General features: G+C 41.6%; 1 protein-coding gene across 7 annotated transcripts in view; it reads left to right on the top strand.

Moving 5' to 3' along the window:
• The window catches only part of DENND2B (DENN domain containing 2B), a 171747-nt gene that overhangs the window by 84893 nt on the left and 61708 nt on the right, over positions 1–25146 (top strand). For 3 of the 7 annotated variants that reach the window (XM_032690116.1, XM_032690117.1, XM_032690115.1), the window contains 2 exons: positions 16399–17601; positions 21344–21480. In XM_032690116.1, coding sequence (XP_032546007.1) covers positions 16399–17601; positions 21344–21480 — 1340 coding nt within the window. Of the gene's footprint in view, positions 1–4261; positions 4984–16398; positions 17602–21343; positions 21481–25146 lie in introns of those variants that run through there. The other 4 variants (XM_032690120.1, XM_032690119.1, XM_032690114.1 and 1 more) reach the window with 3 other exon arrangements.

The raw sequence follows: 25146 nt of genomic DNA on the forward strand, positions 1-25146 counted from the left end.
AGTCAACCCATAAAATGATATTGTAGTCAATGGGAACATCAGTTCCTGTGACAACCTGATTGGTTTTTTTTGGAGCCTAAATATCTTGCAAGTTTCCCATTATCCAGATATGAGAATTTTGTCCAGAGTACCCATATGTTGCTCCTGAAGCTCTTTGTGAAAGCAATATTTTTATAAAGAAAATATTTTATGCTTATCATATTAACAATTAACTTTAATGCAAATGTGTGTTAATATTTTATTATGACGGAGCTGTAGACAAATGCTGGAGTAAATGACAAGTATTAATTTGTTTTCTTCTCTCCTTAACTATAGAAAGAAAGTGATAGGTCTGCAAAGCAAGGTGACTTCTTCAGCGTAGGTCATCTACAATACTGTGGCAGTACAGCAAGTACACCTTTGTGACAAACAGTTAACAGCAGCTAATAGATAGAAATGGTATTTTTCATTTTGAATTCATAAGCTAAAGCTCACCTTGCATCACCATTTCTCAGATGTAAGCTTTTTCCAGGTAACAATGAACTATGAAAACACAATTCACTGAGATGGCACTAACAGAGAAATGGTTTATGCTCCAAGTTCTGCTAGCAAAACCTCACAAGGTCCTTCTCCAGTGAATGCTGGCAGGCAGGTGCAGGGGGCTCCTGTGGGCTGGGCTGGGGCAGTACTGGTGACATTCAGGTAAGGGGAGCGTTGGTTAATCCTCCTGTTATCACAGTGTAGGTATCTCCAGCTGGCTCCCCTTCTGCATGAGCAGCAGGACGCTCAGCCCAGGGAACAGCGGCAGGGCTGCGTGGCAGCTGAGGCCAAAAGAGGACCTGTCAGTCCAGACAACTGAACAAACGCCCAGGAATCAGACTGCTCTCACATGAAACCTCTGCCCCCTTGGTTTGCTGCTGATTTGGGAATTATGTCAACATAGGCAAACAGGGGAGATGGCAGATAGCCTGTGTCCATTTGAAACTGTTGGCAGAGGTCTAAAGGTATTTTAATGTGGATTTTTAACCTCTCCCTTTCCTGTCAAACAGTACCGTCACCCATGTGGACTTCAGGATGCATGCTGAGCCTGGCAGGCTTGCTCATTGTGTCTGTGTGCATGTGGTTTGGTACCTGATACAGCTTTTAAGATTTCTTTAGCAACAGGCAGCTGGATCGCCTCAGTTTAGAGGTTCAGGAATTTATTGTAAACTGTTGCTCCCTGCAACTTTAAAACAAAAACCTGAGAAATGCTGTTTTTTCCAAGCTGTGGGCTACCAGGAGCAAACTTCTTGCCAGATTTCTCACGCACCGGTGCCTTCAAAGCCAGCATGTGAGATTGCAGAGAAAGGCTTTGCTACTGTTAGCTTTGTTAAACATTAATGTCAGCTTCCTCCCTTTAAGCATACAAAGGGATAGAGGTTTGACAAACACGCTCAGGCTGTGTCATTTGCTGCTTGACAAGGGAAGCAGGCAGAGGCTACAGCAAGGCATGCGGGGCTGAGGGAAGAATGCCTACGTCTCCATTCTGTACCTTTCCAGGAGGGAAGAGCTTCTGAGTAAGTCTGGGTAGGCTGAAGCGACAGCAGTGGTGGATGGCTGTGTGCTTGTCAGAGGCTTGTCATTTCCCATAACCAGTTTTGCAGGAGGGGGACTTTGTGCTCATAGGCAGGAACTCAACACCAGCCTTCTGCTTACTGAAGGTAAGGCTACCTACTGAAGGTAGGACTGGCTTTAATTGCCAGAGTATGCAGCTCTGGTGTGGGACTAGCAACTTTGTGGACTAAAACTCATTTTTACAGCCTTTCTCTTCCCCTCCTCCCGCTATCTCTCTTGTTTTCAGACAGAACCTAATCTCTCTGCATGGTTAAATGCTTGTTTCTTGTTTAGTTTGATGAGATTCCATTTTTTTCTCTTTAATGCTTAAAGGTGATTTTTAAGTTATGCAGCAGTAATCATACTCATGCATTTGCCCTCAGATATTTCTCTGGATGACAATGTTTATGAGGAATGACACACTTTGTTCTGGCATACTTGGGGTGCGTACTTTGGATATACTAAGCTAGTTTTGGTTTTATTGTATAGAAAGTGTTAGTCCATTAGAGAGAGGCCACAGTTGTTTACACCTAGGCTGAATATAACTATACTTTTCTAACTGCTGGCTAATTGCTGAGATAGAAATGCGGTGTAACATGCAGTGCTGCTGGCACATTTTTGTGTGTTGTGTTGGTTTTGATGCCTGGTTTCAGGTTTTTTTGGTGATTTGTTTGTTGGTTGGTTTTTTTTTTGTTTGCTTGTTTGTTTGTTTGTTTTTGTATAATATGCTTTCTGGGTTATGAGACAGCTTGCATTTTTTTCCCACTGAATAAATATCAGAAGTCACAGGTTTGTGCTTTTTAGGAAAAAATCAGTATTGTGGGTCAAACTCTGTGAGGTTCTAACTTAGGTTAGAATCTGGACTTCAATTTGTTGATTCAAATGCTCATTATTTGAGAGCCCGTGGATTACTGTAAGGAGTTTGTTGATAGTATTGTAGTCTTTGGAGAGCAAATATTGTCACAGCTGATGAGCTTATAAATGTCACTAGTTGTTTTTTCTTGCTGCCGTACACACAGGTGTTGGTATTGCCTCACTTGTGCCACAGCATTTTCCTTTTCTTCCTGCTTTGCCTGATGCTATCTATGTAGCTTCCTGTAGTGACATGAAGCTTATTTTTGACTCTGTCCTGGAAGGAAAGGATGGATGACAGGAGAAATATCTATTTGCTTTTAGTCGCTCTAAGTTAAAGTTTAGTTGCCCTAAATTAAGTAAAACTTGCAGTTTCTTATTACTGTGCAACATTCCTGTTGCATGTCAGTGGTAGCAAAACGTTTTCATTGTTAGGGTTATGATACATACAAATTCTCCTATAAGAAGTAAAAAGTAAAGTGAAAAGTAAAAATGTATTGGCCAACTCCTTATAAAACCTAATAGGCCAACAGAAGAGTGTAAAACTAAATCCACAGTTTTATAAGAAGCCAAGGTCTTGTGAGAATGAAATGTTTATAAAGGATATATAAATCCTCCAGATGATATCCTGATTCCAAATTTAGGCTTGAAATCCCACAGCCCTTGTAGGTGTGGTGATGAAATCTGGTCTGGGAGGCTCATTTCAGCTGGATGAGTAATGGACACGTTTATGTTACCCTTGATCACAGTGAAGAAAGTCATGGGGAGTGTCTTTCCCTGACCTAACTCTGCTCCCGATGACGGTTATGGGCAGCAAAAAGCAGAGAGAAGCCAATGTCTGAATCTTTTGGAAAGTTTCCTTTAGATCATGTTTCTGAATATTGGTGTGGGCAGTGCTCGAGTACTGGCTGATTGTTCTTCTGTTAATATTCAGTGAAACTGAATTAGGGCCAGATGTAGCCCTTGGTCAAGTTAAATTTGGCCTTGTCTGGACTCTTAGGTAAATAAGCATGATAGTAACAAGCATTGCAAGTCACAGCTTGGCTTTTTTTTCTTTTTCTTTCTTTCTTCCTTTTTTTTTTTTTTCATTTTTCTTTTTCGGTTTATGTGTGTATGCCAACAGATTGGGGAATAAATAGTTCAAAGAGTTTTTCAAAGATGCATTCAACTAAAAGAAACCCCAACAACTCTTGTTAAGCCAATTTTTTTCACATGATGCTCAGTAGTTGGATATGCTCAACACATTTCCTCATTTTCCTGGCTTGTTTAGCTAAATGAATAGAATGAAACATACAGTAACCAGTCAGATACAGTGGTATAATTTAATTTTCAATGCAAATGCTTTTAGATGAAACTTTGTTCTTTGTAAGTGTACATTTGTATCAGGTCAATGCCTTAAATCTTCCTGCAATACGTTTTGCATCAGTTTGCATATTTAGTAACTTCTCTTTAGTAAGTCTTGATTTATTGTGACATAAGCCAGAAGAAAATCAAACCCTGATGCATAGATATTTAAAGAAAGTGAATAAGAGGGAATGAAAAAAATTCCCTCATAAATTCAAGCAAAGTATGCTATTTCTTCTTAATCTGAATAAATCCATTACACTGTCAAGGTTTTGGTAGCAGAGGGGCTACAGGGGTGGCTTCTGTGACACGCTGCTGGAAGCTTCCCCCCATGTCCGACAGAACCAATGCCAAGATGGACTTGCTGCTGGGCAAGGCCGAGCCCATCAGTGATGGTGGCAGCGCCTCTGGGATGATGTATTTAAGGGGGGGAAACATTTACTGCGCAGGAGCAAATGCAGCCAGAGAAGAGAAGAGTGAGAATATGTGAGAGAAACAACCCTGCAGGCACCAAGGTCAGCACAGAAGGAGGGGGAGGAGGTGCTCCATGAGCCGGAGTAGAGATTCCCCTGCAGCCTGTGGGGAAGCAGGCTCTGTCCTTGCAGGAGGACATGGAGGCCCATGGGGATGCAGACATCCACCTGCAGCCCATGGACGACCCCATGCCAGAGCAGGTGGGTGCCCAAAGGAGGCTGTGACCCCGTGGGAAGCCCATGCTGGAGCAGGGTCCTGGAAGGACCTGTGGACCCGTGGAGAGAGGAGCCCACTCTGGAGCAGGTTTGCTGTCGGGACCTGGGATCTTGGGGGGAACGCACGCTGGAGCAGGCTATTCCTGAAGAACTGCACCCTTTGGAAGGGACCCACACTGGAGCAGTTAATGAAGAACTGCAGCCTTGGGAAGGAACCACCTTGGAGAAGTTTGTGGAGAGTTGTCTCCCGGGGGAGAGACCCCATGCCAGACCAAGAGAAGAGTATAACTGTCTCCCAAGACCCCATGCCAGAGCAGGGGAAGAGTGTAACTGTTTCCCATGGGAGAGAACCCATGCCGGAGCAGGAGAAGAGTGTAACTATCTCCTGTGGGAGAGACCCCATGCCGGAGGAGGAGAAGAGCGAGAGGAGTCCTTCCCTTGAGGAGGAAGGAGCGGCAGAAACAGCGTGCAATGAACTGACTACAGTCCCAACTCCCGAGGACCCAGTGCTGCTGACGGAAAAGAGGTAGAGAAAACTGGGAGTAAAGCTGTGCCCAGAAAGGAGGGAGGGGTGGAGGGAATGGTGTTTTTAAGGTTTTATTTCTCATTATCCTACTCATATTTGACTGATAATTAGTTACTCACCTTTTTTCCCAAATGATATTAGTGTAATTGGTGAAGAATTGCTTCCTGTCCTTATCTTGACCCGTGAGCTTTTTGCTATGTTTCTCTCCCCTGTCCAGCTCAGGAGGGGGAGTGACAGAGCAGCTTTGGTGGGCACCTGGCATCCAGCCACATCTATGCACACTGGAAAGTGTACCAAGGGTCATGTTTGTCATCATAGCTGGAATTTATTTTGCATTTCCACAAGGTCAGAACCTCTAAAGAAAATTATGATAAGAGAGGCTGGGGGTGTAAACTTTTGAAAACTTTCCTCCAGATACAGGATGCAGCCTCCAAAGAAGAGACACGTTGTGTACTCAGCATGTACGGGGTAGACTCTTAATCTGTGTATTTTATGTTACTTCATCTGTAGTTGTGATCCTTTGCTCCTCTCACCATGGAGACCCAAAAACTTGGAGTGTATCTGTGCACATCAGGCAGTGCAACTGTGGTCTATGGTATAGGTTTGCCTGGTCTGTACACGATGGTATGAGGGATATCAGCTCACTTATAGGTCAGTATAAGTCAAGGCAGGCAGTGGCAGCTTCTGAAATGCTGTTTGTACTCTCAATCTGTCCTGATACAGAAGCTGTGCTGCAAGTCTGTACTAGCTATTCCTTCTGAACATATTCAGTATTACATATCACCTGAGCATGTATTTGTAGTATTTGAGAAAGCAGAGAGTGTCTGTGTGTTTCCTTCTCTCTGCCTTACTTTGGCACCTTAACGTCATCTTTCACTTAGCAACTGTTCCTTTTCTGCTTTTTCAGGTGCTGAAAAAAAATCCTGCATCTGATTTTTTTTTTTTCCTTTCAGTTGTTTACATAAAAGTCATGTGTTGTGAGAAATATTATTAGTGCTTCTTACAAAAGAAAAAAAGAAGTGTAGCTTTTGGTAGGAAAACTGTTTTGACCATCTTCAAAGGTTGTAATGAATGTCAGTGTATGGGTGAGAGGCAGACAACTGTTGGGGTGCAATTGCATAACTAAGTGACTGGAAAGTTCACAGAGGATGGTAATACCCTTGATTGTGTCGGAAAAATAGTCCAAATTTGAGGCACAGAGGTCTTTGGAGACCTAGGCAGGTGGAAATTCACTCTTCAAAGCGACAAAGGAGAGAGGGTAAAACTTATAAAATGAAGTTAAAGATGAAGAACAAGGGCACATTTCTCTAGTCATATCACTGTAAGAGTAATACAGTAACAAACAAAAAGCTGTCAGACTGCTTCACCCATGTTTTAGAAACATGCACAGAAAGTGCCCTTCAGGGAACAGATAAGCTTTCTTAGTGTGGTGTGCTGATATTATGCCATTGCTTCAACTTTTTGCTTATGGAGGAGGAGTTTGCAGAAAGTTAAACTGAGTGGCTGTAGTTGTCTTGACAGCAGGATGGCACCCAGTTGCTGGCCAGAGATGAGACCCCTCAGAGGCATGAGTACTCTTTAGACAAAGTTTGAAATCAGAATTAGTCTTTCTCTTCCCCTGCCTCAGATAGTCCATGTTACTCCTGTCCGACCTTCACAAGGCATGAGCTTCAATTGCATGGCAGTAAGACAAGGTTGGGTTTGATCGGCTGTATCCAAACAGGGCTGATGTTGGGGTTGTTCTGGATTCGCAGAGATAATGTAGAAGCTTCTATTCTGCTGGGATTTTAAAATTTATTTTATTTTGTTTTGCTTTTGATTTTATTTCCTATGCGGTGCAGTAACTCCAGGAGCAGCACAGACATTCTCAGATCTTTTCAATCACTTTGCTGTTATCCTGTGTGACATACTGTATTTTCTCCAGATGTCTCAGGCCTCACACTTCCTGAATTGTGACAGTGGTAGTTGAAATGATGACAGAAATTAAGAATGCCTTTTTCATAGGAGGTAGATGAACAATTGCTTTCAGCTTTATAACCTGCACTTCTAGGATGATTTCTCACTGTGTTAAATAAACTACTTTACAAAACCAGAAAACTGGCAAAAAGAAATCTGTACAGAAAGACCTCAGTGGACCTCTGCAGCACATTGGGGACCAGAGCTAAGCTGAGGGGAAGGAAAATGGCAAACGAAAAACTTTATTCTCAAAGCAACTTCTCTGAGTGGATGAGATTAAAAAGGTTTGTTAAGGATGGGATGGAGTCCTGAATTCCTATTATTTTTCTGTTCCTATTATGTATTTATTCTTGGGTCTATTTGATGAAGTTTTACGTGACCTAGAGGTTGATTTATATGTGAAGCAGGGAAAGCAGACTTGGCTGTATCCTGTATTAGTGTGCAGCCAGGACTTGGGACTTTTTTACTTCCAGTTCAGTTATTTTCTTTCTGGGTATAGAGTATTTCAGTAAAGCATACAGTGACCTTGTAAGGTTTTCTGACTTGTCAGAGCAGAAAAGGGACGAACCTATTTTACAACAACTTTTCCAAACCAGAATTCCAGACTTGGAGGTTGCCAAATGCAGAATGCCCTCAGATATCTTAAAAACTAAGCATCACAGTTCACAAAAGTAATTTTTAACCCTTCCCAAATTGTGTGCATGTAAACACAGAAAAGTTGGAAAGCTTTGGCAGAATTAATTCCACAGAATTTATTGCTCTGATATTCCAGGACAGATAAACAAGCATGTTGAAAAATCACCTATGCTTTAAAGAAGCAAAGCTGAGAGTTTCTATGTGCACCAGGGTTTTGAACAGTCAGCATGTTTAGACATGCTGTTAAAGAACAAGTTTCAAGGACTGGCAGTTCTTAAATAGACAAATAAGGGTTTGTGCATTCTGCTTGGTTTAAGAAAATGCCATCACTTGCTGTGTTGCCACTCCCTCTCCAATGGAACTCCCAAGGCCTTAAGAAATCAGGTGAGACTAAAACATGCTGAGCTGATTCCAGAACATAATAAAAACAGTGGAGCTATAACAGTGAAAATATCTATAAGTTATGGGAAAAGGCTAACTGTAAGAGAGGAATCCATTTTTCAACTTTGAATCATGTTTTTTAGGGAGAAAATGAGAGATGGTCCTATAAACCTGGGCACTGTACTTTGGTGGAAAAGAGAGAATGTCTTACTCTGACACCTCAGTTCTTGCTTTTTGTTTTTTTTTTTTACAGTCAGCTTCTTATCACTGTAATGGAAGGTACAGCACAGGCTCATTGATCTTTGCCTTGGGTATTCATTTGTGTCTGGACAGCGAGGGTGAAAAAGGTTTTAATGTGATTTAGAAATGGTTTAAAAACCATCCTGTGCTTGCCTTGTAACAGAGCAGAAGATTGCCATAAATCTAGGGTGGCAGGGAATCTAGCCCTCTCAGTCTAGAAACTTAGAAACTTCTTGGCAAAGGCACGTACCTAGAGCACGCTGATTGATCACATTTTATTTTACAGTCATTTGTCATTGTCAGATTTGTCTTGCTGTCTTTGCTTTACAGATCCAGTCTAATTCAAGTATTTAGGATCTGACTCATCAGCGTTGATTTCTTTGCCCTTTTTTTGTACAGTTGTAGAGCACAGTTGCCACTTCACATAATTTACTTTGGCAGAATGATTCCTGCATTCCTATTGCTTCTGAGCCATAAAAGCAGAGTTTAGCTGCAGTCAGCTGTGATTGTGTGTACTTCTCTTCATGAACTCCCTGCAAAGACCCAGAGCCCTAGAGGGGTGTTAAAGGCAGGAATTCATCACAGCACCCCCACAAATATGTCCCACAATTGTTGTCACTAACTCGGTACTACCTTGGAGCACAGAAACTGGAGCTTTTAAAAACCACACACAGAACTTGATCTTTTTTTTTTTTATTTCACAGTCCTGGTGTCCTATAATTTTGAAACTAGCTCTGATATGGTTTCGTTTTTTGTTTAAATGGAAAGTATCAAAATCCCTTGAGGGGAAAAAATTCAGAAGTACAAACAGAAAAATAATTGGTGTTTCTATTTTTGTTCTATCTTTAAACATTCTCTGATTTGTTGTCCACTTTGATTTTATTGCCTCATTCTCTAAGTGCTGGGACTTTTCCATCACTACACATGTTCATGAGAGTGAGCCTATTTCAAACAGTCTTATAATGCAAATCCCCTTTTCAGTTTAGAAAGTTCCTGTCTTGTTTTTGTCGCAATCCCAAAGTCAACAATAATGGGAGGAGGTTATCTGGAATGCAGATTTTTGGGGATTTTGAGCCATACTCCTGGTGAGAGCTCAAAAATCATGAAGGGTCTGGTGGAAGAGGGCTTGTTCTGTTACCACTTATATCACTTTCCTTCCCAAGTCAGAGGCAAGATATGACAAGTACTGCTTACTTCATTCCCAAGTTGAATCAGCTCAAAAACCACCTTCTTACTGTGTTCCCATCACTTCAGTGTGAAAAGTTCATCTCCTTTACTCACCATAAGCTCTCACTTAGGTTTAAGATAATTAGATATAATCTGTAATTATCTACTTGAGTTATGTAGAGAATTAAAATGCTATGTGCTGTGAGAGCACAGAATATACTGTAATAGAAAGGCTTACTGTCAAATGAAAGTGGTTTTAAAATCAGAAGTGCAGGGGGTCCCTTTGCTTTACAGATTTGCAGCAGTCATTGCCTGTCTGTCCCCTCTGGTGAGAATGTAGCTAGGGGTGAGGAAATGAAAGGAAATGGCACATTGTCACGAGCAAATAATGCTGAATCTTTGCTGCTCTGTCCAGTGGTTTGTTCCATAACTCACCTCGAAGTGCAACCAAACCACTGATTGCTAGTGTTTGAGAGCAAAAAAGTGGACTTCTCCTAGTTCTTTGGAGGAAAGCATAGAGGAAATTTATTCCTAGTTCTTGTATAGAGAGAGGAAGAGGGAATTTTTTGAGAAGTGTCCTTCATTATTGCTTCAGTCAAGTGCTTGAAGGTTTTTTGGTCTGTTTTGAGTTACTCTGCCTTTTTTGCACCTGAAGAGGCATCGCTGGGAGATTGCTGTCCTGCAGTAGTATGTTCAGTTTTTGTTTGTGCAAAACTATTGATTCTTAGTGGGAGCTTTTCCAAGCATCTCTGACAGAGGCAGAAGAGGCTTCTCTGTTTGTTTGCTGGGTGATTTCCTGGCAGCAGTGCCCTTAGGATGGTGTGAAAATGTACTAGTTACAAGGAGCTGCTGGTACTGAACCTTTGCAAAAGTGCTTCTTTTGTCCAGATCACAGAAGTGATGGGATGTAAACACTGGTTCTGGTTTGAGTTTCTGTTGATCTCCTCTGCCTATTATGTCAAATCAAGTGGGAGTTTGATAAAAATGGATACTACAGTGAACCATTACATCTGTTCTCAGCAGCAGTGCATCAAAATACATATGGTGCACTTGCTTGCAGCTGACAAGGTGAGCAGTGTGTGCTTCCCTCTCACTTTGCCTTGCTCTGGGAAGGATAGATTCCAGTATTTGTACTCACAGTGGCTGGCATGAAGTAGGAGCTGCTCCTTACTCAAGGGATGTTTCTGGGCTGACCAACCACTCTCTTGCAGCCTGACAGCACAAAGCTCTGCTTTTGGGTGGACATGATCTTGCTTGGTTCAAAAAATGTCCATCCTCATTTTTGTTTTGGCCTTCTGAATTATGGGTAGAAGTCTGGAAGAATATGATCCATTTTTAATTTGAGTACAAAAATGCAAGTACGGCTTTTTAATGTGGTGAGAAGTTAGGCTTGCATGGGAGAAAATACCCTTTTGGAAATCCAAGAATCCAGTAAGTTATATCTTGTTCTCCAAGTTTCATATTTCACTTGCCCTTCAACTATTTGGAGGTGTACACTAATTGAAGATCTGGACATAAATAAGCTCACCTGACTCACAATAAAATCCACAGGATTCAGGGGTTTTTCAACATTCAGTTACAAAGACAATTTCAGTTTTTCATCCTGAAGTCTGAACACAAACATCTTGTTTGCTCAGAAGCCAAAAAGACTAACAAGATGCCAGAAAGGATTGCGCTTTACCATTCTTTCCAATAGAGTGTTAGCAATAAATATCTGAATTAGTGCTTCAAATGATCATTATTGTGTAATCTTTTGCTTGAGAGAGGCTCTTTACTTAAAGAAATGAAGATTGTCATTAATTATAAAATATTACTAATTTGTAGTGTTGTATGAAATAATTTGAGAGTTGGTAGCTGAACATTTGTTAGAATTCTCTCTTACAAATTTCCAGAGAATTTTGAAGTTGCATTCTCAGTTACCTGAAATCAGGGCAGCTTCAGTGTCTGTATTAAACGTGAGTTTTACTGCTCTTACAAGGAGAAATTTCTGTTGCTTTTGTTTCAGATCTTGTTAAATTTTGGTTAGAGCAACAAGAGGTCTCTCTTGTGTGGCAGGCCAAATCTACTAATACCCAAACTAACATGCCTATAGTCACAGCTCATTCTGACGTTATCATTACCCTGAAACAGGTTAGGTTGTCCTGATGAAGTGGCACAATGCCCTGAGAAGAACCAGGGATAACAAAACCCTAAATAAAATACTAAGAAAGCATTATTTTTCCTAGCAAAGCAGGGAGAAAGTCCCGAGGAATAAAACAAGTGCTGTGTGTCTTTGTGTGAGCTCACCACACTTCAGTGTCACTGTGAAGTGATGGGATCTCATCAACAGGAGCCTGGAAAGACCCACTACCTTTTTGTCAGCGCGTTCCTTGCTCTTTTTTCAGGAAATGGGCTCCCACGCATGAGCATGTTGAAGTGGGAAATTCCCTGGATTAGAGAGCCAAAAACTGTGTTGTTATTCTGTACATGTTGGTTTAAGCAGAACTGAAGGGATTTGCGAAACTGAAAGATTGCTGAGCAGTTTCTTCCAACTTGTCTTTCCACAGGATCTGTAAGGGTCACTCCTGACACTTCAGGAAAGATAAAACAGCACTGCAGAGTCTCAGCTGCTTAGCTCAGAGGTCAGAGCAGGGTAGTGGGAGTTAGGAGTCCTGTAACTCTTTCAAGGCAAGTCATTTAACAACCCACCAGTCACCTTTAAGCCTGGTCTGAAATGCAACTTAAGATTATTATTAGTGTATAAAAAGTATGTTGATAATGAATGCAAAACTCCTCAGTAAATGCATATTCTTATTATCCACCTGTACTCTGATTTCTAGAAGATGTATAAAATCAGCTCTTCACCCATCATTCTGGCTGTCTCCTGATTTTGAAACGTGTCATCTAGTTGTGAGAATTGTCTGCACTCATTTCTTCTCTTTTCTGGAGCTGATGTTTGGCAATGGAAGCAGGAAGGAGTTGTGCTTCTGCTCAACTGGACCAAAAGGCCAGGCCCCCTGCTCTTGCTAATGATTTTGTATTGCCCATTTTCAGAGTGGCTCCCAGGAATTAAATTCTCCTTCTTCTACACACCCACATTTTGCAATGGGAAGATGGTGTCTTGTCCAAAATTGGAGACTTTCTGACTTTTGGGTCAGATATAGAGTGAGGACTCAGGCATTTATGGCACCAAGAACCAACCCTTCTCTGCCCCCATAGATTTTTAGTACAAGTCAGCCTTGCCAGGGTCCTCACAAAGAGGGCAGGAATTAATTTTTTTCACCTTTTGTTTTGTGATGAGTAGGTTGCAAATTATCTCAAAGCAAGTGCTTCTGCTCTCTTGGTTCAGCTGGGATACAGCTCCACTGTTATCAACATGTGTTTATGGCAACTGGTAAAAAGAGATGCCTCTTGATAATAGCCTTTATTAGAGAAAACAATATGAATACATACATTGGTCCATGAAAATCATATCTTTATTTGGGAGCAGGCCTGGAGAATTATAGGTTTTGTAAATTAAAAGTTTTTTCTATGTTTGGGTGGGAAAAAGGGAACCTGGAGAGAAGAGACTGAACCAGAACACAAAGATCAGTTGTGTCTACAGTTCAAAATCCTACAGAGCATGACTGATATTATCAGTTTTCTCTTACTGTAATTGTGCTGATTTCTCAGGGAACAAGTCACGTCAGCAAAGCTGAGCGTGGTCTAGAGAGCTGGAAATCACATCTTGGATTCTGTCTGCTCTCCTCACTGTGCAGCAACAAGTCCCAGCAGGAAGGTAGTTTCAGGGTCTGTGACCTGTTTAGAGGACGCTGTGGGCTGCTTGGCAGGTGATTGTCTTTGAGACTGCAATGCAAAGCTGACCTGCCAGTGGTTTGAGAGCTGTGCACCTAAGGCTGCATGTTGGATGAGTGCCCTTAGGCAGGGAATCAGAGCAACTTATAAGTGTCTTTTGTGAAATGCTGATGTTCTCAAAAAAATATCATTGCCAAGAATGAAAGTGTTGTCCAGTGAACTTGTTAAGAAAGCCAAAATTGATTCCATAATCTTTATTTGTGCTGTTTATACACAATATTTGGAAAGTTTATGTAATGATCTGCTTTGTAAGTGCTGCACTGTATCATTGTGTATGTAGAAAATATCAATAAAAACATTTTGCTTTAATCTTTGTATGAAAGTTTGCAAGTTAATTAATTATTCATCTCCAGTCCGGTAATATTGTTTTTAAAGTCTGTGAAACTATCGTCCCTTCAAGAGAATATTCTTCTAATGGAAGTAGGTCTCTTGGGGAAGAACCATTTTATTATCCACTGATCAGCTTTTGGACTTCTTTTTTTCTTTAATGCTGTTACTTGACAGTGTCCTTTAGAGAATGCATGCTGAAACCACTGGGAAAAAGCTTTGTTCGTCTTTGTTGCTGAATTAGTCCTGTAGGTTCTCTCTGGATTACTTGAATTTACAGTGTTATGCCATGTAAAACAGAATCTCTTTCTTAACTGTGGTATCTCAAGTACTTGACAGCATACACCCCCAGAAGGCCTGTGACTCTGCAGCCCCAGCCTTGCCCAGTGGAACTGAGTGGGAGTTTTGTAACTGAATTTGGGGGTTTCACGATCAAGCCTTAGTTGCAGTTACCTTACTGGGGACTTGGGGTTTAAAAGCATGGCTCATATCTCTTCAGAAGAAATGTTTTGCAACTTCTGCAGGTTATGCAAATCACGATTTTCCCCTTTTCCTCCTCTCCTGATGAGTCACCAAACCTTTTCCTGACAGTGGAAACAACTGAGAAGATATTTCTTAGATTGTAATGAGATAAAAGACTATGCCGATGGTGTTTTCTATACAATGAGTCAGAGAGAGGATTCTATGATTCTGTGTTTGTCAGCATGTCTGCTATCCCATTTTACTGACTTTACTCCTGTAATTTTGTATTTTATTCTTGCTATTGTCAATACAGATTAGACTCTAATAAATAAGTTACTAAAGCATTTTGCATGGCCTCTTCTGTCCCTATCCCCTAGCTGAATCCTGGCAGCAGATTTAGACAACATATGGCTCCTAAGGCTGCAGTGGAGGCTGTAGCCTTTAGATGTAAAATCCACTTCCACTGGGTGATGCCTGTTTCCTTGAGAGAACTGTGAGTGCAGCTCTGGGCCAGGCCTGCGTGACATAAAAGAACGGGAGAACACGATCTAAGCTAAAGGAGTGTTAAGAATAATATAAAAGTTTGGTTTTGTGGTGTTAAAATGAAGAGACTGAGATGAGACAGACAGAAATAATGAAGATTCAGGGTGCCCCACCAAGTTGGCGAAGGCCGATTTAGGTTTCACCTTCAGGCACTATAAAGGTATGTCGGCCAAGGTAATTCCAGGTAATCCACTACAAACTCTGTGCTGCAACAGCCAGCCAAAACCACTCATCATCTGTCACCTACTTTTGATCTTCTGAGATCTCTTAAGACACCTGCCTGCAGCTGTATAGGGGAGCAGGAAATTTAACTTCCAGGATGAAAAGAGCGTATTCTGACATGCTTGCTTTCTTTCCTGAAATGAGGAAGCTTTAAGCAGTTGTTGTAGGAGTATTTGCCATTGTCTGTGACTTGAGATCTCTCTTCTCCTATGGGCATGTTTATTTTTCAAAACAATGAAGAAACAGAAGTCATCAAGTGGTGTAGCTTCTCTTTCAAATAGACTTGCCCAGAACTTTTTTCTTTTGTGATGCTTCTGAGCTTTGTTTGTGAAGTATCCACTGTGAGAAACTGGGATGAAATCTAATAATTTGGTTTGGGGTTGTGTTTGAAAGAGAAGAAAATATCTCCTGTGTCAAAGTAAATTTTTCAGAAATCACCCCAGTGCTCTGGATTTTTGGATTAAAGCACAGAACTTGGCACCTCTGCCTGTAGGTATTGGCTGGCTGTTGAGAAGAAAACAATATAGCAGCAGGGATCTTCTGAATCTCTTGTCCCTTTGCTATAGTGGAGACATTTGTTTCTATGATTTCTTTTGGTCAAACAGCTTTTCGATTTGGATCCTGTGTGTACAAGACAGTTTATAAAAAACCAGCTTGTTGTCCACAGTCTCCACGGAACATAAACTTAATTGCATATGCAAGATATTATTTATGGGTCTTTCTTTTTCTTTCTGTGCTGTTTGGAACAGAAAGGTTGCTAGGGCAAAATGTTAAAGGAGTTGTGATTATTTCTGCTATGTTTTTATGTATGGATTTTGGCAATGCAGCAAACCCCCTTTTTTGACACAGTTTTGGCTTAATTTTCTTACTGCGGGCTCATCTCTGACGAGCCAACTGATTAATGTTTTGTTTAATTTCCTTTTGTCTTTTTGTTCTTAAAAATCTTTGCAACAATGTACTAAACCCCAGCAACAATAGCTGATTTTGCAAACCATGGCAAGAATTTGTTCCAAGGGTTTTTTCCAGGGTAACACTGAGATCTTTCTATATAGTTCGTATTTTTCAACAGATAGTGTGGGCAGATTAATATGTTTTCTCAGTCTCTGTAATATTAATTTGATAAGAAATTACTTCTGTTTGATAAGGAGAATTTGATTTGTTGGCCACAGCGTCAGATCAAAGACAAACCAGGTCTTTTGCTGTTTTATTTAGTTTATTATATATATCAGGGATTTGAAATGCTGAGGATCAAGTACTGCAGTGTCTGACACCATGATGCAACTTTGCTTCAGATATTATGAATTAAAAACTGACATATTTTCAAATTGGTTTGCTCACGTCAACCAGTGAGTAAACTATGCTCCTGGTTGGTCAGTCTTTCCCAGTTTTGTTTCAGTAGGGCAAGAGGGACTCCTTAATCTGGGAAGTCAGGGAGCTACTCAGCTGGAGGTGGTAGATGCCTTCAAGGCAGTAGTTTGCTGTGAGAATCTGAGAATCTCAGCCCTTGACTCTGTGGCTGAATGGTCATTGGTGTCTTAGTGGCCCTTTGGGATAGTCTTGCAGTGTGAAGACCTGCAGCCAGGAGAAATCTGGCAACCAACTCTAGTTCCCCCAGGGACTTGATTTTTTATTTCTTTCTGCTTCTAGGTGTCAGTCAGCCACTCCGCCACCTCTTTTATCCCCCCGAAGAAGCCCTGCCTACCCCCTCAGTGATAGTGAGGACTCTTCCCGCTCTACTCAGCTCACCAAAGTCTCCAGCTCCAGACAGTGCCTCAAGGACTGGAACAGCCGCACATCTACGCCGCAAGGCACCTCCACAAGCCCATCGGACACAGACTCCTTGAGCCACCCCCTCAAAGCCATCAGCGTGGGTGCTTTGGATAAAAGGCTGTCCGTGTCCAAGGCTGACCAAAAGGAGAGTTCAAATGAGGCTCAAGATGGGGAAGCAATAGGGAGCCATCCACTTGCCCGGAGCACTCTGTCCTTGGGCACTGCCACCAACTTGAGGACCTTCTCCGTCAGCAGGGTGAGCGTCCGCTCCCAGGCGCTGGACATCAGGCAGAAGATCACAGAATGGGAATGCCGCCGGGAGCTGTCCCCCAGGATGAGTGTGTGTGTGGACAAGAGGGATACTGGGGAGAGGTCAGGCAGTGAAAGCTGCCCCAGTGTGCTGACCTCTCCCTGCAGTGACAAGACATTTGATTTCAAAGGGCTCAGAAGGATGAGCCGAACATTTTCTGAGTGTTCTTACCCAGAAACAGAGGAGGAGGAACTGCTGGACAGGGATTCCTGCCATAGGTTTGAAAAGAGACCAAGCAGGAGTGAGCCTCCTGCTGCCACTTTCCTTAAGGGCCACGGGAGGAAAGAGTCCTCTGCTGTGCTCAACAGAATACAGAAGATTGAGCAGGCTCTGAAGGAACAGTCGGGCAGAGGCCTCCCCCAGTTACCAAGTAGCTGCTACAGTGTTGACAAAGGGAAGAAAAAGACCGTGGAGGGACTGAGTGAAACCCTAAGTGATAGCAAAGGAGGGAGTGTTATTTTGGGGAGTGAACCAGAAACACCCCCTGAGGCTGAGAAAAGCAGTAAAACAAAACAGGGAGTTACTGCGAACTCAGCCGGCCCTAAACTGCTCCTCGAAAGCCCGGCCAACAGCGCCGCCGTCAATCCTGTCCCCAAGCCCAAACGCACCTTTGAATATGAAGCAGACAAAACCCACAAAACCAAACCAAGCAATGGCCTACCTCCATCTCCTACACCTTCTGCTCCTCCTCCCCTCCCGTCCACTCCTGCACCTCCCGTGACCAGAAGGCAGAAGAAAGAGTCGCGCTTTCACAGAAAATCGCAGAATAGGTAACAGTCAAGGAAATGTCTTGTGCTCAGTTCTCCAAATAAATTAATAAATAAATGTGCTGTGTTTTTGCAGTAACAATATTGTAAATTCCCCTCCTAATGCAGCACTTTTGACATAAGAAAAACTAGGAGTTGTGTGCAAGACTAGTGTTTTTTTCTGCTGGATTGCACTGATGGGATGCATTGGTACAATACCTTTACATGCCTACAGTTTTGGAGTTCTACAACTTGCATTCCTTGATCTCTAAAAAAGGCCCTAGGTCACGTGTGCTAAAGGTTATCTAGTTCATTTTGGCACAAATGCCCTTAATTGTGATTTTTTAATGGACCATGATTTCATTATTTTCTTGTAGTGGGACCTTAGCTGATCCATCATAGTCTTTTCTTCCTGTTCACTGCAAAACACACCTGCAGAGGTTTTCTATTTCCAAAGCTCATTACTACAGTGGTTGTGTCAGTTTTATGCAATGCTGGTGATTTTATTTATTTCAGTGCTTAGGAATGTTATCCTAAGTTACCATCAACAGCTGTAGAGGATTAATGCTGAGAAAACTGTTATGGCACCAAAAGACCCTTATGCCCTTCCTGAGTTACTGATGGGCAGAGCGTATGGCTATTTCTCCAGCAATCTGTGGAGCTTGGCTTGTTTTAATTACATGATTCGTCTTGAGTTTTAGATGTGATAAAACTCATGCTGCTCACTGCTTAGAAAATTGTAGGCACAGTCATTGCTAAGCATTCAAAGTACATAATTTTTAACAAGTTCACATATCGATGCATGTGTGTGATGCACACTCCCCCTTGATATTTAGATTTGCAAGTAACTGCTAAATAGCTTCTCAGATGCACTCTATCAGTTCAGTATCTGGTGCTTGATGTTGGCTCAATTAATTAAAGGTTTATATCAGCACAACCTGACCTGAAGTATGCCGAGGGAGGAAAAGGGGAACCTTTGAATTCTGCCCTTTCCTTTTCAGACACTCCTGCTTTTGAAATGGATTGAACAGCTCTGCAGAGACGACTTGTTTTTCTGAGAAAGGCGGGGAGAGGGGGATGTGGAAAGTCAAGCTCTGATTAGCAGTGCTTATCTTTGAGTTCTGGCAATGATTTCAGAGGAAGTAAATCTAGTTTTTAACAAGAATTTGTGAAGCAAAGCTTGCCTCATTTTGTTCAGCACAGCATTTGCAATGTACAGAAGATAAACAATAGTTTTTAGATGTTCTGGTATAACTGATAGCCTTTATTGGTAAATTAAGGGGCAATCATCTAAGAACCACAGTATTTTATCACAATGATCTTTGAGATGAAGTTTTGAAGCTTCTTTCAAGAAGAGGTACCTACTGTTCTGCAGGTTCAGCCTTCTGTTGTAACAGAGTTAGACAACAGCACAGTTCAGAAAAGGAGCTTCAGGCCTGGGTAGGGTTAGGAGATACAAACCCAAAAGAAAAGCATTGTTTATCAATTTAAATGGTACAAGTTGTAGGATTTACGATGTTATCATGCGAACCTGATGATTCTTGCAAATCAGTTTGACATTTTACAGGGTAGATGTACGTTCATTTGTAACAGCTTTACTCTACACTAGTTTAGTGATTTCTCTGGACTCAACTCTGATTAATCATGATCTAAATAAGTTTAAATCAATCCCAAAAATCTCAGGTCTGCTGGCTGTGTTCAAGGCTGGGTAGAAATCCTTTATAAAATCTTAACTATATTGTCTTTGCTACTGTCCTTCATTTAGTTACAGAAAGGAGAACTCCAGGATTTACAAAGAACTTAAGACCATACAATTCATCTAAGAATGACAGTATTTAGTTAACAGTAATTACTGAAATCTCGATATCTAAACTGTTCTCTTTTTGAGAACAGATATAATTCATTGTGTCTACAGCTTGTAGCTCTGTGTTTCAGATTGAACACACACGTGGTTTGCACTCACTGGAATGTCATGAGAGTGGACTGTGGGTATTTATTCTTCTAATATCTTGATTGAAACCATTGATTTTATTTGTCATTCTAGTAAAATGGAGGAAGATCTCTTTTGTTTGCCTCCTGGCATGGGGACAGTCTGTATTCAGAGAATCTGGTGCCTACAGTAGCTTTAACATTTCAAGCTGATGTGAACTGGATGTTCCCTAGCAGTTCCAGATCCTCTGGCACGCACACAGTGCAGGAGAGGAGTGTCACAGGATAGGTTTGGGACACATGGACCACAGCTTAGTGTCAGTCCACAAAACCATTCCTGTGATCCTATACAGTGTCACCACATCATAGTGTTGCCTTGGAATCTATAGGAGTTGGATATTTAACTAATTTAGAAAGTCTCCTTTGATACACAGGTATGTCTTCAGTGTGTAAGCTTCCTTTATAGCTGTGACTAGGTGTGGAAGAGTAGGTGTCTGGATCTGGAATGCACGGATTGTTTCCACTGTGATCCTGATGTGTGTAATTTGGACCTGGATATTCTGAAGATTAGGGAAAGGAGAGAGAGGAGGCTTCTAAGCCTGATCCAGACCTGTGAGTCTGCTCCAGCAGACAAATAGGAAGTGCTCTTGTCAAATGCCTTGTCTGCATATTAGTCACTGTGTTACCTATAGGGATACTTGAGCCAATTCACAGACCAAAGTATGTCCCATGAGACTCTCACTGCCGTATGGGTATGCTGTAACTCCAGCTGGGAAGAAGAACAGGGGTTGATGGCAGGATGATTTATTGTTAATCTAGTTTAGGTCTCAGTGAGTGAAGTATGGTCATAAGCACAATCTCTGCAAGCCTTACAGCACCACGGGATTTATGCTCTGAACTGAGCCTGTTTTTATTACTGTTTCATCCTCAGCAGTAAATCAGTTTGATGAATGCCAGCCCCTGTATAGCTGGCACTGTGATTCAAGGATCTCCCAGCTTCAGTATAGACATTGCCTGAGGGAACAAATGCTATGTAAACTGGAAAGTGGGAAGAACTCATGCTCTTCTTCCTCTAGAACTGCTCTGTGGCATTGGGGCAGTAGGTGGGAGGTGGTGAATTGCCCCTCCTTCAAGTACCCAGGGAGAGACAAATCATATGGTTCATCTGACCCAGCCAGCCCTCACCTTCCTGCCAGAAAGGCCAAACCTTCAGGCCTTGAACCATCAGCCCAGATTGCTCATCCACCCTAGAGAGCACTAATTTCCTCAATGCTTTGCCCTTTGCTGATAGTGCTTGACACAGGGTGTGCAAGAGAAATGGGTGACTTCCACACGAGTCTGCCTCTGGCATCTGCACACTGACCTCTGTGCAGGAACACATCTGAAGGTTCAAGATGTGAGTGGTGTCAAACTAGGGGCTGCATTTCCCAGAACAACCAGTGGAGGAACACTTTCCAGAGATATGTCTTTCTAGAGGAGAGAGGGCCACATGCTTCTGGGGACCTTGGCAAGAGCAAAGCAATTTCTAATCTCAGGACTGTGCTACTAACTTCGTAAACTTTCAAAAATATCACATACTTTCTTGGTGTTTTCTCACTGTCTGCATAATGGGGATAACAATACTTCAATCTCATAAAAGTGTCACAGGTGGCTATACTAGAGACTGCTGTGAGCACAGGACTTAAGATCCTCTAAAAGTTATTTCTTAAAACATGATATGTGTTTTTTCTTTTTGTTGTTGTAGTTCATTTTATATATATTTCTTAGCAAACGCTCATCTAAATGTTTGAATAATTTTGCATTCTAGTTACTGATTACCTATTGTTTTAAACTTCAGAAAATCCTTTGAGTTCGAGGATGCCTCAAGTCTGCAATCCCTGTACCCTCCCTCCCCGACTGAAAATGGGACTGAGAGCCAGCATAAATTTGGATCCAAGAGCACTTTAGAAGAGAATGCCTATGAAGACATTGTAGGTAAGAAGCTGCTGCAGTACATGGGCTCACAGCAGGATGTTAAGTGGTGGTAGGCAGGCCATGTATTGTTGAACACGTGCCCTGTGCAGGAGCATTCAGTGCTGTCAGTAAAGAGAGATTAAATAGAGGGTAAAAGGGATTGATCCTTCAGTGCAAATGTAGGAAGTAATAATGTCTGCATGCAGGAAGTCTTGATTCTTTCGGACTTTATTGGGTACTATTGGAAACAGACTGTTTGGTCAGCTTCTTGCCAATGCTTTTCAAGAACCAAATCATTCTTTTTATCACGGCCTTGGCTTGAAGCCTTGAGTGGTGTAAAAATGCAAAGAACTGAACTTGAGACAGTGTTTACAGAGCTATCCAATAGCGAGATTAACCTCAGAGGCCTTGTGTGGTCACCCTGAGCTTTTCAGGACTCCAGTGTGGACTGCCCCAAAGCAGTTGTTTGTAGCACTGTTCCTGGTCTTCCCTAAGTCCCAGTTGCTGGTTAAAGAGGAATTAATTTCCTTTAGCTATACAACCATCAGAAACACACAACAAAAACGCACTGTTTTGATTAAGCTTCATAAGAAAAACATGTTTCTTTTGGTCTTAGAAGGAAATGTATGGCCTATGCATACATTCTTTTAACATAAAAAAAAAGTTGTTGCAGTTACTGAAAATTGGGCAGCCCTTCAGAGCACAGATTTTCCACACAAGTGATGAATATCTGCATTGTCTTTAACTATTTCAGTGTTATATTATTACAGCAGATACAAAGGGGACTTCATTTTACTTTGGACAGTGCATCTTTATATACTGAAAACTGGAGGGCTACCGAGGTAATCAGGGACTCTAAAGCACATGTCCTCTAAAGAGACACCGACAAGCTGGGCTTGTTTAGTCTGGTAAAAAGTCACTCTAGTAGTGCTTACAAATGTTTGAAGGGCAAACAAAGATAATAGAAGAAAACTCTTCTTGGTCATATCAGTTGATACAGCAAAGAACAGTGGCCACAAATTGCAGCGTGGGGCTCTTCGTTGTACCCAAATTCTCTCTCTGGCTTGTCAGCCTCAGTGAAAACAGGAATTTACTCTTTCAATTTTCAGCTGTACTCCTCCTCTACGTCATTCAAAAAAAAATGCTTTCAGAACAGAAGAAAATGCTCTTGCTCAGTATCTGTTAGTAAAAATGAGAGCTTTTGTAGATACTGAGAAATTTTTCTCTGTGGAGAGCATCTTTATATGATCATCAGCCTATTCCATGAGAGACCATGCAATTCATACTTGAAAATGTATTGTGTGTTAGTTACAGTGCTCATATTTTCTCAGGATTTGTCAATGTGCTGCCAGATGTTAGGTGGTAATACTTCTTTTCCTTGCCCTGGTTTGTTAAATATCAATATAAAATGTGCAGGACTGGTAAGAAGCTTTCTTCAAAAGAGAAGAAATCTTGGGTTCAGTAAAGCAAAATCATAATGGGCTCTTCCAGCTCATGGGAACTATAAACCAGCTGCCTGCAGACTGTAATTTGGGCATTTTGGCAACACGATGGGAAGAGAATGCAAAATTTCAGATCTGTGAACAAACACAGGACTTCATTGTTTTGTATTGCTTTTTAACAGCCTCTTTCCAAGCACTTCATTCAATACAGGCAGTGCAGGGGGAATACCAAATCAGTATAATTCTTATAAACTGTCAAGCACGATTAAAGACAAGCCAAAATGGTTTGATCTCCAGCTTTAAAGAAACTATCGTAGTTCTGTGTATCACATCTGCAATTTATACCAGTAGTGCTAGACCCCAGTCTCTAAGTAGCACTTCTGTACTCATGCAAACCAGGTGCCTGTAATAGTGAGTTTGTTTTATAGATCTGCATCTGCTTCAAAGCTACAAAGGACTTGTCACTGTACCTTGGGTTTCCTTTGCAAACAGTTGCTCTAGAGGTGGTGGTGGGTCTTTTTTCTATACCTTGTTGAATCTCCTGTCTCCCTAAAAGCTTGTAGGAAGTTAAAACGTTGCTGTAGTAGTAAACTTAATAAAGTGTGTCATTTCCCCTTAGAATTAAAATTTGTAATGCAAGTAAATGGTAAAATACAAGAAAAGAAAGTTGTGAATCTTGAGTAATGTTCTAAGCACTGTGAGACAGAATCATAAAATTCAGGTTTGAAGGGGCTCTGGAGTCAGCTGGTCCGATCTCTGATTAAAGCAGGGCTACTTTCAATATTAGGTCAGGTTGCTTAGGGCCACATCTGGTTGAGTTTTCCAAATAACGTAGCAGGATGGTTTCACTGCCTCTCTGTGCAGCCTGCTCCACTGCTTAGCCTCCACTGTGAAGAATTTTTTCTTGATGTCACTGTAAATAGATTTCTCTTTCTTTCCAGTCCAAATTCTCTTTGTTACCATTTGTGACTGTTGTCCTTCATCTTTTCACCTCTGAGCAGTGTTTGGTGCCATCTTTTACACTTCCCCTTCTAGGTAGTGGAAGACAGCAACTGGGTTATCCCACAGACTTTTCTAGGCTAATCAATCCCAGTTCTCTCAACCTCTTCTTGTTTATGTTGTGCACTCCAGCTCCCAACCATCTTAGTAGCCTTGCTCTAGCCTATTTCCAGTCTGTTGATGTCTCTCTGGTACTGTGAATACTCCAGGTGTGGCCTTGCAAGGGCCAAATAGAGGGGAAATACCACTTTCATGTCTTGCTGGCCACAGTCTTGCTAATACAGACCAAGGTGTGGTTGGCCTTCCTTACCCTGGCATGCACTGTTGCAAGGTTATTCTGACCCCTGTGGGACTGGATTTGTCTTTCCTAAGCTTCCTGAAGTTCCTGCCAAGCCATTCCTTCAGTTTGCCAATGTCACACAGCACAGAAGCCCAGCTCTCCTGTCTGTCACCATGTCCCCTTGCCTGCTGCTCCTCAGCAGGACATCTCTCCCTGATTGGAAAGCAGAGGACAGCTGTGGATAAGTTGTGAATTATCTGTCAGAGAACATCATCTGAAAAGCATGTTTCATGTTAGATATCTACAAGTTACTGTGTTTGGTGTACTGAGCTCTAGCTCAGACTAGTGCAGCTTCGAAGCACATAGTTGCTAGGACTGGATTCACTGTTTTTTTGCTTAATACATGGCCTTCTCAAGTGATGCATATGTACGATAAACCTTTTTCTTTGTCCTGGTGCCCTTGCACTGTTTTCTCTAATGAGCAGGGCAGCAATGAACTGCTGTGGCTAGTTTATCTTCCTGTGAGAGCTGACTTAAAAAAAAAAAAAAAGGAGTTTTAAGGTATATTAAAACCAAAAATGATTGTACTTTGAAATCTGGTAACATCATGAACCAGACACTTTCTTTAATTTTGTGATATTTTTGTAGACTTTATCAGATGAAATACCTACATGTTACCTTCAAGACAGGTATTGGATCGGAACACAATGATCCATTCTGTGTTAATCAAGCAGCAGATGTATAAAGGGATGCACATTCCTAATATAAATCAGAGCTGTATTCCATGTGCAAGGAACCATGTGGACTTCATTCATCTTCTGTACTAGCACTCACAGGAATGTGGCAGTCATAGAAAACTTAACATTGTTTTGCTTCTTGTGGTTTTGAATGAGCCTTTAATCAGACCAAAATTGATGTGGCTTTATGAATCCGGTTGGGGAAACCATTCTTGGCTTTGTGTGAATT

The sequence above is a fragment of the Chiroxiphia lanceolata genome, chromosome 6 (genome assembly GCF_009829145.1).
Source record: "Chiroxiphia lanceolata isolate bChiLan1 chromosome 6, bChiLan1.pri, whole genome shotgun sequence".
NCBI lineage: Eukaryota > Metazoa > Chordata > Aves > Passeriformes > Pipridae > Chiroxiphia > Chiroxiphia lanceolata.